The sequence below is a fragment of the Mytilus trossulus genome, unplaced genomic scaffold (assembly GCF_036588685.1).
Source record: "Mytilus trossulus isolate FHL-02 unplaced genomic scaffold, PNRI_Mtr1.1.1.hap1 h1tg000247l__unscaffolded, whole genome shotgun sequence".
NCBI lineage: Eukaryota > Metazoa > Mollusca > Bivalvia > Mytilida > Mytilidae > Mytilus > Mytilus trossulus.
Genome location: NW_026963318.1, coordinates 581170 through 595198, shown reverse-complemented (window position 1 = coordinate 595198; position 14029 = coordinate 581170). Strand labels below are relative to the sequence as shown.

General features: G+C 31.5%; 1 protein-coding gene across 11 annotated transcripts in view; it reads left to right on the top strand.

Annotated features, from left to right (window-relative positions):
- The first annotated feature begins 793 nt into the window (after positions 1 to 793).
- LOC134701589 (liprin-alpha-1-like) overlaps positions 794 to 14029 on the top strand; it is a 55931-nt gene continuing 42695 nt past the window's right edge. For all 11 annotated transcript variants that reach the window (XM_063562731.1, XM_063562730.1, XM_063562726.1 and 8 more), the window contains exons 1-3: positions 794 to 1361; positions 6369 to 6473; positions 9076 to 9240. In XM_063562731.1, the coding sequence (XP_063418801.1) occupies positions 1122 to 1361; positions 6369 to 6473; positions 9076 to 9240 (510 nt within the window). In that variant the 5' untranslated portion in view covers positions 794 to 1121. The remainder of the gene's footprint in view (positions 1362 to 6368; positions 6474 to 9075; positions 9241 to 14029) is intronic.

The window sequence follows — 14029 nt, the reverse complement described above, 5'->3', positions numbered from 1 at the left end:
ATTTCACTATTTTTTTTTAATTCAAATTTTCTTTTGAAAAACAATAACCGTTCCAGGGACTCTAGTTTAAAACTGTACATGGGGATTTGAATTTAAAAATGGTTTCAGGTTATATTCATACAACGTATAGGTAATATGCATGTATAGCAAGATTTTTACTATACAAATCCTTACTATAGATAGATATAGGAAGATGTGGTGCACGGTGAGTGCCAATGAGACAACACTCCATCCAAATAACAATTAAAAAAAAGTAAACCATTATAGGTCAATGTACGGCCTTCAACACGGAGCCTTGGCTCACACCGAACAACAAGCTATAAAGGTCCCCAAAATTACTAGTGTTAAAACATTCAAACGGGAAAACCAACGATCTAATCTATATAAAAAAAATATATAGGCCTATCTATTGTTATTTTCACAGTCAGCCATCCAGGAAAGTTCATTAAATAGCTAGAAAATGTAAACAGTAGAGATGGCCATCAAGACAAGAAATACAAGAAGAAATTATATAGGACTAACAAACAAGCAAACATAACTTTATAGACTGGAACTTTAAAAATAGTTACATTCATTTGTCTAATTCTCTTCGACTAATATTTTTTTTTATTGTATTGACCAACAAATTGTACCTTTTTTTAAATTAGAAAAGAATTCAGTTCACTGACTCGCAGCTATATATTCAATTGTTGACATAACAGTCTAGATGCATCAATATTTATGAACCAAATATATTTTACTTTGGCCTATTAGGAATAAACAGTTAGAGTTCCTTCCCTTGCGATGACTTATTCCTATGAATTGTGGGTAATGACACACTTTTAGAAAAAGAAATATGGCTTCTAAATAAGATGTGATGGGTCATTTAAAAATCAAAACATTTAGACATGACAAGTAAATATGCATGGAATTCTTGTCATACGAGGCGAAAAGAAAACATCATTCTGTTGTTTGGACCGTAAATTATAGTGAAAATATGTAGTGATAATTTTATAAACCACTAACTAAATTCGAGGATCGTAAGTAACCCGGGATGCTATTGACATCACCGGTAGAAAAACCGATATTTGTTTTATGAATGTCACTTTTGATTTGGATTAAATAACAGGAAAAATTTCAAAATGAGTTGTGATGTTATGCCGACGATTTCTGAGGACGGTTCGAACGATGGCGAGTCGCAGTGTTCGGGTGATGATGCTAACTTTGAACACTTGATGGTAAACATGCTGGATGAGCGAGATAAGTTGATGGAAAATTTGAGAGAAACTAAAGATACGTTATCATTAACACAAGCCAAACTACAAGATGTTGAAAGGGAGAGAGATGCTCTCCAAAACCAACTTAATTCCACTACCCCGCAGGTAAAACATTCAAGTCACGCCCATTTCATTTAAATACATTATTATGTATTAAAAACTGACATCATCTTTTACAAGAATAGATTCAAAACAGCCATTTTGTATACATTAACCCAGCCTTGGGATATTTCATTCATAAAATTTTTACTATGAGATTTTAAGGAAAATGTGTAGTCTGAAGTTAGACTTACATTTTCCATTTTTTTATAGAGTTGCAAATCAAATAATCTTGAAAGTTAGAAATTGATAATAAAATATTATTTCCTTTACTTTACATATCAGTAAATCCAATATTTATCAATAAATTTGTGTATTCAAATTTCAATAAACATAATGGAGTTAATGAAAAAAAATGTGCCTATTATAATTTTAAAGTAATATTGATTTTTTGTTTTTAATTTTTGAGCTTTTAAATACAGATTTTTTGCTCTGTAATCATGGTAATTGGGATCTTGATCTCTTTCAGTAAAACATTTGAAACAGATGTTTTGCATATATTTACCATGATTACTTTAAATATCTATCTTCCTAAATTTTTAAGAAAATCAAAGAGCCATCTGACTTACTTTTTATAGTTAATTGGATTATAGGTATATTAAGACACCTGCTGTTATTGCTGCATTAATTGGTTTAAATCCAATTGTTGATACACCTGATGGTGTACTTGATTGGATCCTCTATAATAGGATTAACTATCTATTCACAATTGGTCACATATGCCTGATAAACTCGGATAAGCATTTTTTAATTTATTTAATATATATACACAATAAATATATAAAGTACTGATGTTGTATTTAGCTAAACAGAAAGATATTGTTGAAGGAAAAGAGCTTCCAGATTCACATATACATGTACAATGTACAATGAATTTCAAGGGGGTATTATAAAGGAGGCAGTCTTCAACCTATATTTCAAAATTCATGACCACCATCCTTTCAGACACCACCACCCCTTCCCCATTCCATCAAAAAAGTCTAGGGGGAAACACTTTGTTCCATAGATTTTTTGGGTTTAATACTTGTGCCAAAATTATTAAATCTGACTGAAGTCATATTAGAATTATACATTTTGTACATCATATTTATGCAGAATGATAGATAAAGACAGACTTTATTTATAATTGAGTTCAGCATTGTTATCTTGAGCATCTAATTATTATTAAGAACAAAATGTAAAGTCACACCATTAAGCTTAAAAAAAGGTAATTTTTACTCAAAACTCTTAACATTTAATTAATTGCATGTGTGTTACACTGGATTTTATATCGCTGCCTTCCATGCATATTAAGTCCATCAGCAACAGATTTAAGAGACGAGTTGAAGATTGATTGAAATAAGGAGATCTACAGTGAGATTGCCAATGAGACAAATTTCCAATTACAGACCAAAGGAAAAGAAGTATATTTAAATACATGTAACAACAGACCATCTTACTTCCTTCAACAAACAAAACCCATACTTTATAGTAAGCTATAAATGTATATTGTAATGGATAACAAAATTTGAATTTTTAGGTATTTAACAGGGAAAATAAACTTCATGGACTGTGTTTGAACAATGGTCAATTTATGTTCAAACCCTGTACATGTACTGGATTTTAAGTACATAATGAATGTACAATGTTGCAATTCAAAAATAATAAAACCATGATTGTTGTATTAAAATTGGTGTCAGTCATAGTTCCATCACTTAGTATGGGTACAAAAAGACAATGCATACATGTACATGTATGTATATATTTGGTTATTTAAAAAAAACGGGAGGAAGGTTTGGTTGTTTTTAAATCCTATTTGCCAGAATTCAATGTTTAACACAATTTGTAAAACCTCAGGCTCTGGAACATTAATTGAAAACCTGAATAAAGGTTTAAGCCATTTTGATTATACATGTAAAATAGCTCATGTAGAGTTTGCTTTTTCCACCTGCCCACAGTGGTCAGCCCACCCGTGCCCACTATAGCTATAATATCTTTTCTTGTAAAAAATAGTGATTACAATTGCTTATCTGCTTTTTTCAACTGATTGTACATTTGAAAATGCAAGTCTTTTGGTTCAACAAAAGAAATTCCATGCCCATTCCTATGGGTGGGCAGAGTGGACAAGTTAGAAATTTTGCCCACCAGGGGCCCACTTCCACTGTGGGCAGGTGGACAAAGTAAAATCCTGCCACCTGAGCTGCAGTTTGTATATAGAATATAAGGTAGACTGGATAGGACAAACTATTTCTTACAGCCACACAAATGTAAAATACAAAAAACATGTGAACACATGTTTACCTGTTTAAACATATTAAATGTGATAATACACAATGAGTATAATGAAATTCAGTAATGATCTAGACCAACATCATCCTTACTTTGAAACTTGAGATAACGGATCAGATTTAAACATGGATCAACAACATCACACAACTTTACCACTCTAGATTGATATCAAGCTAAAAGATCTGATTCCACGTTTTATTGTGAAATGACAGAGAAAAAAATCATGTTTTTGTAAGGAAGCTGTCTATATCATCACAGCTGTTTTATGCAGATAGATTAAACAGATTGCAGACAGATACACACTGCCTTCTATATAGAGCATTTAGTCCAACAGAAATAAACTGTGAATGCATGTTTTCATTCAGCAAATGTGTTTTTTAAATTTGACCTTCAATATCTTTAGTTTTTGATAGTACAGTACACCAACAGCTCAAAAATTTTCAACTTAAAAGATGCATGTCAACCGTACAACATAAAATACATAAGTTTTACTTTCTTGAATTGAGTTCTCTAACAACTCCAAATGGAGTAATGTCAATGCATATTTTCCTCAGTTAAACTAAGTGTATATGTATAAAATGTAAGTGCAAAATTCTGTCACTGCAATATTGTTTTCTCAAATTTCTTAGGTTTGCTTCTGGTGCATGCATAATCACTAGACATTTACAGCTTTTACATTAATGCTAGCAAGACAAATGTTTTCAAATTTAGTGTCCTTAACCTCAAACATAACGTCCAATAAAATTTGAGTATGACATATACAAGCTGAAGCCTTGCCTATCTTTATTGCCATGCTTGAGCAAACATTGATACAAGCAAAGCAAGCAAGCCAAACAAAGATTTGTCTTGCTAGCATAAATGTAAAAGCTGTAATTTTTAACATCAGCTTACTTTCAGTGTTACTTATCAGTGTTACTTTAGAATGAAAGAACATTTTTAAGTGAAAATGTGTCTTTTATCTTGATTGAAAAAGAATTTTGATACATTTTCAAATTCAGTATAGTTGACAGCCCTTGTTTCAGACATATAGAGATTGAGAAATTTGAAGATGGTACATTTTAGGTAGTGGTTCAATCCATCAAATACAAAATGATTGAATTAAAATGTGTAACTATATACACATTATTATTATAAAACAAGTACAAACCAAACTCGTCAACAGATTCAACTTAAAATATAAAAATTAAAAGCAAACCACATAATAAAAGAAGGAACAACCTGAAGTTAATCAGTGGCGGATCCAGAACTTTTCCTAGGGTGGGTGGGGGGGGGGGGCTCCAGTCATGCTTCAATGATTCCCTATATAATCAACCAAATTTTTCCCACCAAAGTGGGGGCCAGGGTGGATCTGCCTATGTTAATATATTGACTGTTAGCGGGAACACACTCTAACGTATAGAAGTCAGCTGACAGAATTATCAGCCAAGTGGTAGTAATGATAAAACAAGAGAGGGAAACCCTTTCACTTACTTTATGTTTGATGAAAACATAGAATCTGAAATGATTTCATTTATTATCATATGAAGTGATACTGGAGAATATCTAGGTGATTAAGTTTTCACCAGATGTTTTGTTAATAATGCTTAAAGGATATAATGTTGATCTGATGGTGATAAAAAATCCTATCATATTAATTATCATGGTGATTTAAGTAGAATTTTATGGCTAATCTGATAGTAATAAGTTCTCTTTGCTGCAATGAAGTTTTTCTGTGATTGTAGAAACCTGATTTTGTGGCATTTATTTTCTGACTTCTCCCAAGTTAATTCAAATAAATGAAATAAAAAGATGACTGCAGTCTATGTTAAGTAGCTCTTCCTGGACCTTCAGAGTGATCATAGGCGGATCCAGGTGGACCTGGGCCCCCCCTTTTGTGGGAAAAAATTGTTTGCTTATATAGGGAATCACTGAAGCGTGACTGGACCGGGTCCCCCTTAGGTCAGTCAACAGGCCTCCTTTTACAAAAAGTTCTGGATCCACCACTGGTGAACAAGGTTGAATGCCAGAAAAAATATATCAACAAAACATTTTGTGCCCCAAAAGTAGTTTGGTCTTTGAATAAGGTTTTTCAAGATTTTCTTTCAAACCAAGGCTAACTTTTTTTTAAACTATAGGTCTGTAACATATACATTTGTACATTGTAGCTCTGAATAATATATGTTTGTTCCTAAAAAAAACCAAATGAGCACACTTACTGCAAATAGTTAAATGTTTACATGGTACTGCTAGTAGAGCTTTAACAATAGTCCAGAGTTAGCAAAATATTTGTTTTTCCTTGGTGCCAGTAGTTATGGTGGTGGTCCTTGAAGAAAATGTGTGACACTCTTCACTATTATTTCTATTGCAAAACACCAAAATTGTGCAAATTTAGTGGTCAAAACCTTCATATTGCATTTCCAAAAGTCTGGAAGTGCATAATTCATATACATTTGTACGTAGCTTCCAGTATTTTTTGTAAAATAACATGTACATGGAAGAGACATAATAGAAACTTGTCTTATATTCAGATGTAGAGCACAAGTTACATGTTTTTATCAGCAATCATTGAATGATTTTACATATATAAACGAAATTTAAATGTTATTATATATAAACAAACAAAAATCATCCATAACAATTTTTACAATATTACATTTTTTTTTACAGCAAGAATTTGTTTCCCATAAACAAAATTTAAATGTTATTATATATAAACAAACAAAAATCATCCACAACAATTTTTACAATATTACATTTTTTTTACAGCAAGAATTTGTTTCCTTATCGAAAGAAGTTAATATTTTACGGGACCAGTTACTGGAAAGAGAGGAAGAAGTAGCAGAGCTCAAGGCTGAACGAAACAATACCAGGGTACGTTATCATGTAAAATACAATGTAAATACATAGGAAGCTTTACGGTATAAGTACATGTATAAATATGTGGTAAACAAGTTAAGGTACAAATGTAAACTTGACTCTAAAGTATGAAGAAAAGAAGGGCTGTTAAGATAAGGAAGGAAGGAACCAAACAAAATAAAAAAAACCAAAGAGACTATTTTATATCTACACATTTGTCAAGGTTACCATAGAGTAATTTATACATTTAATCAGTCAACTGAAAAAGACATCCTATTATAAATGGTTGACCAGCAAACCTGAGTTAGAGGACTAAATATTAAATATGAAAGAATAATAAAAGATGTACTTGAAGATAGGAAGCAAACAAAAAAAACAACATAAAAAGACAGTAGCCTTCAAAGACATAAATATCTACACAACTTTCAAAAGAAAAAAAGTTTACCATAGAGTAATTTATGCATGCATGTAAAAAGTAAATTGGAAAAAAAAACCATTCTATTATACAAGTTAATCAGAAAACACATTTAACTGACAATAATCTGACATTACAGGAGTACTGGGTACACAAAATGTAATTGTGTACTTCCTATTTTAAACTTCTGAAAATGTTTTGGTAGATTTGATTACATGTGATATTTAAATCATACATGTAGGAAGACAAAATATAATAGAAATATTTTGAAGGTGGGTTATTCACTAACTATCCCTAGTGTTGAATAATAACACAATTACCACTGTGGTGATAATGTATTAACTGAAATTAAGATACTGTTATAAAATATAATAGTAAGCTATATACCTACTATATAAAGCTCATTGTTTTTGTGGAGTTTAAAGTACTGTGGCTTCTGTCAGTCTTGTTATCAAAAGTTTGTTCTGTGAATTACAATTTGAATAAACCATCTGATAGATATAAGAAGAAGTGGTATGGGTGCCAATGAAACAACTTTCCATCCAAGTCACAATTTGTAAAAGTAAACCATTATAGGTCAAAGTACGATCTTCATCACAGAGCCTTGTCTCACAACGAACAGCAAGCTATGAAGGGTTCCTTTGAGCATATATATTGTCTACATGCATACACTTCTGTACATGTAATTCATTTCTTGTCAAATCTGACCACTTATGATATTTATTTGGTCTTCTTTTGTGGTATGGTTTGATGAACTTAATTATAACCTTAAAAATATTGTGGATTTACAAATTACCTGAAGAAAAAGTCTGAGGAAAAAAGTTACGAAACATTTATAGCTGCCCAAGAAACCTATGCACAGATATAGACAGAAAAACACGTCAGATTGTATAGGAAGATTGCACTAAAAAACATGATAAAAATGTCTTGTTTCCTGTGAATAAATAGTTGCAGGAGATGAAAGCAATTTGATTTTAGAAAATAAATTGATAATTATGTATATTTTGTACTTATCTCTTATGATATGCAGGTGCCTTCAGAATGTTTGTTAACTTTTATCAAATTTTAAAATTGGCTTAAAGTTAAAAAATATTATGGTGAATTTATTACTACTTTATTGGGATACACTGTACTTGTATGTTCAATGTAAGGTAGGTTTTTAAAACATAATATACTGGACTTTATGTAATGTACAGAGCTCTCATAGTCTTTTGAACTCTCTGTAAAGATATAAGAGATTTTTAAATCTAATTGATAAGGCACTTGGTTTTGTTCCAAGGTTTTGGTATTTGAAAGACAATCTTGATCTCCTAGTAGCGTCAGAGATGGAAGGCGGAATTATTATGTTTTATTGCAATTAATAGCAATGTTAACGCCATTTCTAATAAAACCTCAAACATGCCTTATATTTAGGGTTACATGTTAAATGGGCTCATATACCGTTATTTTTCATACCTTTCAGTATAATGCTATAGACACATATTTCGTTTTTAGTTATCTTTTTATATAAGCTAATTATATTTAGGAATCACTAAAGAAGATGAATAGCAAATAGTGTTTTTAGTCCCAAATTTGAACATTATAGTTTACAGCAAAATGTCTATATAACAGAAGTATAACTGAAGAAAGAAATCATAAGAGAAGAACTTTTATTTGATAATTGACTTTTTCAACTATTCTTCACTGTTACATATACATACCAATTAATTTCAAGTTGAGGGGAGAACCTAAGATTTGATTTTAAGTAATATGTTATAATAGGTAAGAGTGGAAATGATTTATCCTCTTACAAAAATAGGTATATCATATCCTTGAGAAAAGAAGTGATTTAATGCTCAAGTATATATAGGTATTTTTTCTTTTGCAGATAAGATTTTTTTTCATATACTGATGTCATACATATTTTAAGAAATGTCCTGATCTGCACGAATAGTTACATGTTCAGATTACATAAATAAATATAACAGCAAGCATGCATGAGCACAAGGATTGATAAAGTATGGTGTCCCCTATATAACTTCCCGCAGAAACTGGTATTTAATATGGATTTTCTGCTATTTTCCATGTTTTAATAGAAAACTGCATTTACATCTGATAAACTCTAAGTGCATTTTTGTTGAGTAGACCTAAATTCTGAGATGCATCATTTGTTTGTCTTCACAACTGCAATTATGTTTATGAAATTATGTTGTTTGATTGCAGTTGTTACTTGAACATTTAGAATGTTTAGTATCACGACATGAACGTTCACTGAGGATGACAGTGGTCAAGCGACAAGCCTCCTCTCCAGCAGGTGTGTCCAGTGAAGTCGAGGTTCTCAAAGCTTTAAAATCATTGTTTGAACATCACAAGGCTTTAGATGAAAAGGTAAATTAACTGAAAAATAAAACATAAGCATATATATTAAAAAAAAATTGAATAGCAATTCCATGTCTCCTTGCAATTTTGTTGTTGTATGTGTATATGTCATGTATGTTGTAAATTTTCAGAGTCTGATTTTAGGAATTTATAAGGCCATTGATGAAGTAAGAAATTAATCCTTTCATGTACAGAAGTATAATGAAGGTGAAAGTTTATTGTTTGATAAGCGTAAGGTAATAGGTGTAAAGTTTGCTTCCATCTGCATTTTCCTATGAAATATGCTAATGAATAAGGTCTGGCCTTGAAGGCATAAAACTTTGCTCAGTGCTCTGAGCACAAAAAATCATGCTCGAAACATGAAATCCAGCAATTTGATTGGTTGAATTTTCGAGTCCGAGAACAAAAATCATGCTCGAAAGTTTTATGACCGTGAGGCCAGGAGAAGACAATTCAAACAGACCTTTGGTAGCAAGATATTTGAAAGGTTTATTTAACTAAACTCTTATTTATTATTTCAGTCAAAAGGGGTAATGATAAGTAGATATATAGTTTGTATACCAAGCCTCTCATATTTTGGAGTTCGGTTGAATTTCTACACCAATGGTTTTCATTTTCTTTCAGTTTTATCCATTGTGCATTGTGAATATCCTTACATAATAAATTACTGACCCTTTCTGAATAATGCAAGAAATTCACCATTATTCACTGTTTAATCGGTGCATGAAAGTGAGATTTGTTCTCATAAAGCATTCTGTACCTTCTAAACTGTGTGGCCACAGAAATTATTTCTGGATATTCATATTATATAAATAGTACTCTAAGTGCTCTATATTTGCTTTGTTTAAAAATGAATTTTATTTGGCTGGGAGAATGAAGCATGGATTTTAAAATGGTGGTGGAATCTTCCTTGCATGTTTGATGGTAATTTCATGTATTTGTATCCGGCGTATTGTTTCTCAAATTGCAATCAAGAATTTAAGTCCAGAGTATTGCTTCACACATGCATATATATATAGCATGTACATGTACCAAAAAATTTATAATACATTTTATTTTTTTCAAACTGAAATCGAGAATTAAAGTCGGGGATTATTAACTACGTATGTTTTATTATAAATAAATATGTTTTAAGGTGTGAAAGTCAACCTTGCTCTCCTTCAAAGCATTCTAAGTATGAGCTTCAGGCTAGCTGTAAAGTAAAGTTTTACATTGTAGTTACAATGTCTTATAAACATTTGACAAGATGTTTGAAGGTTAGAGGAAAATATAAGACAAAATGTGTAAATGGCTGACAGAACTAAGTACATTTGGATTACACACACAAAAGTTGACCTCTATCAAGTGTTTTACGTAGTTGTCAGATAAATAGCTGCCTTTTTCATTATTTTGGCCATCATCTATTGTGTCAATTGAAAAAGTTTTTTTTATGAAAACTGTTAAAATCCTGCCTGCTACTATTTAAAAATTGAAGCCTGTTCTAATTAATATTTAGTTTGATAGTCAATAAAATGGAGAACAGAATGAAAGAGGATGGATTCCATGCTACATCAAGAATAAAAAAAATGATGAAAAAAAATGAAAGTACTCAAATGTATGATACATTGATACACCAAGATGAGATTTGTTGGAAGAAAGAGGAAAAAAAGCTGCTTTTCAATTTTTCCTTCAAAAGCTGTCAATATTTGATTTATTCACCTCAATCAATCACCATTTTTCAGAGTTTGCTAAATCTTTTTTTCCCTGGTGGTCCTTGCAGTAAATAAACTGGTCCTCACTATTAATTCTATTGAAAAATGCTAAAATTGTTTCAGTCCTATGCAAAATTTTGGTGGTAAAATCCTGAAGACTGCCACTTTTCGCAAACTCTGATTTTTGAGCAAATACATTATCAAGAAGAAAGTTAATATATTCATGATGATTGGTAATTATTTGATGGTGACCTTATTATTAAGTTTTTTTGTATTGATTGATATGAGGTGACCTAGTGGTCTGGTTTTGTATCTATACCAATACTGTTATAACAGTGCCAATGAGTAATCCATTAGATTTACCTTGGAATATAAGATATCTATTGATTGCTCTGATTCGTATAAGAAAGACTATCATTCAACTGAACAACAGCAGTTGACAATGTCAATGAGCTTAGAAATATGAATTTGTCTGGATTTCTTCCAAAGTTTTCAAGATTTTGCACAATATGTAAACACTGGTGTAGACCTTAAAACTTTAAAAATGCTGATCTGATTGTACCACACAAACATTTTCTTATTAAAATGGCAAAAATAATCAACCTAATAATGTTAAATTAGATATCATTCTTTACTCCCTTTCTGAGCAGAACTGAAACTCATACTTGTTACTTCTAACTTCCACATCGTCCTGAATATGCATGAAATATTTGCCACTGGACGTTAAGCAACCAACAATCAATCAATCATTTAACTTTTACGACAACACCTCTAAGCATTATGCAGACACTTAAGGGCATACAATACAGTTTCGATCCTGTATTTACAAGTTCATGAAAATTTGCATATAGGCTATTTTTTACTTGATTAAATCAAATATGTAATAAAAAATATACCTTCATGTGCTACTTTTTGAGTAAAATGAGGTCGAAATTTTGTATATTTGCTCAAAATTCAGATTTGTGGCCGTAATTTCTTTTTCGAAAGAAAGACATAACTTTTTTGTTATAAAAGATAAACACAAATTGTTTTTTGTTAAATAATCGGTAATTTCTGCATTTTATAAATATCCTGAAAAAATATGCAATTTTATATTAAAAAATAACTCTTATTTATCAAATGTTCATGAATTGAGGAAAAAACGTCATGTTTTACTGCATGTTTATCAAAATTAAAAAAAATCCTCTATTTACAGTTTTATGAAATTTGGGTCACACAATCTCCCTGCAAAATGAAACAAAATGCTGGTTTGAAAAATAGGGGTCCATGAACTCGTTTTCAAATTAAATCAGTTTGAATGATGAAAATCAGTCGAAAAATGCATTTTTCCCCGATATGTCACAGTTTGACGTCGCGAAAATAACAAATTACGTTAGCAACGACATAACCTTCCCTGTAACTGTATCGTATGCCCTTAATCCCAACAAATATAGCTATATCTATATAACAGATTATTACATACAAATGTAGAACAAAATTTTTCTTTCACAAAACGTAGTCCAACCTTTGTTCGGTTTTAAAAAGTATGAAACAAGTTGTTCATACAGTATAATGGTACTTTGATATAGTTTTTCAGGAGCAGATCCAGCCATTTTAAAAAGGGGGGGTTTCTAACCCAGGACAAGGGGGGGGGGGGGGGGCAATTACATGTCCCAATGCATATGCATTGATTGACCCAAAAAAGGGGAAGTTCCAACCCCCGGAACCCCCTTCTGGATCCGCGCCTGGTTTTTAAAAAATTATACATTAAAATTCAACTGAAATTGTGGTGTCACCGTGTCAGTCCCCTTCTTCTGTATCTTACTGGACTTTTCAGGAGGTTTTCTCTGTAAACAAATACACAATAATTGTTTCTTACTATTCCCACTATTGTTTACTATAGAATGCCAGGTGTTTAATGATTTGATCCATATATTTACTTCTAGGAAATTGATTTATTGATTCTGGTTGGCTGTTTGATTAGTAAACTTAGTTATAGGCCATTGTTGTTATTCCAAAGTGTATTGTGATGGGAGAATCTAGTTCTGGTCCTATTTCATTATACATAGTCAGGAAAATTCTGTCAAATAAGTAGTTTGTCTTCTTTAAAAATGAGCTTACATTGCTCGTCAGTTGGTAAACATGGTAAAAAATGGAGGGGAATATCTGCTGTTAGTTATTTTGTGCCACCTTTTTTTGGTCTCAAATTGATAAGTTTTAATTCCTCATGTCATGATTGATTGAAAATATTGTCTTTTAAAAGAGTTTACATTTATTGTGGAGTGCCAATTTGAACTTGAAGCTTCTATTTTATGTGTAAATTGATTATATAGAGCTAGGATTGCAAGTTTTCCTCCAAAGGTTAAAGGTTCTCTCCAGGCACTTTGGCTTCCTCCAACTATCAATTCTAGATGTCATGTAATAGCCAGAAGTGCTGAAACTGATGCTAAACACAAAAAAAAATAATCTAAGAAAGATGACATAGGAATTGACAACATAAAAGAACCATGATTGGCATAAGATGTGTTTAACTTGGTTCTTCATCACTAGCCAAGATCACACTGAGGTTCAAGTTTGAATCCTGCACTGGACAGGTGCATTCGACTCTAATCTCAATTGACTAGAATTGTCAGTACCTATCGAAGGTCAGTTATTCTCTTTAGGCACTCACCTTCCTCCACCAATAAAAGCTTTACCAAGAAATAGCACAATAGTGTTGATGTGTCAGTCATTATTTTGTTTCTGGGCAAACATTTAAGAAGACACAGAGAAAAACTTGATCAGCAAGACACATGAAACATTATTAAGAGATATTGTAGTCATGAATTTTACTTTAGTCTATAAAGCTATATTGTTGGAAAGTGTCCATTGTTGAAGGCAGATGAGCCTCACAGGAAAAATCTCTAGACTAATTATATGTTCTATGATGAGTTTACTTCTGGTAACTGTGACTCCATAGCTTAGACTCCATATTTCAAGTAAAGGGTCTCTATATTTTGGATAATGTTATAGAATATATATTTGTCAGTTGAATTTTGGAATTCTAACCCTCTGTATCTTAAAGTAATCGTATAAGGTTGCCAAATTGACAGTAAATTGTGGGATAATAAGTTTTAATTCCATAATAG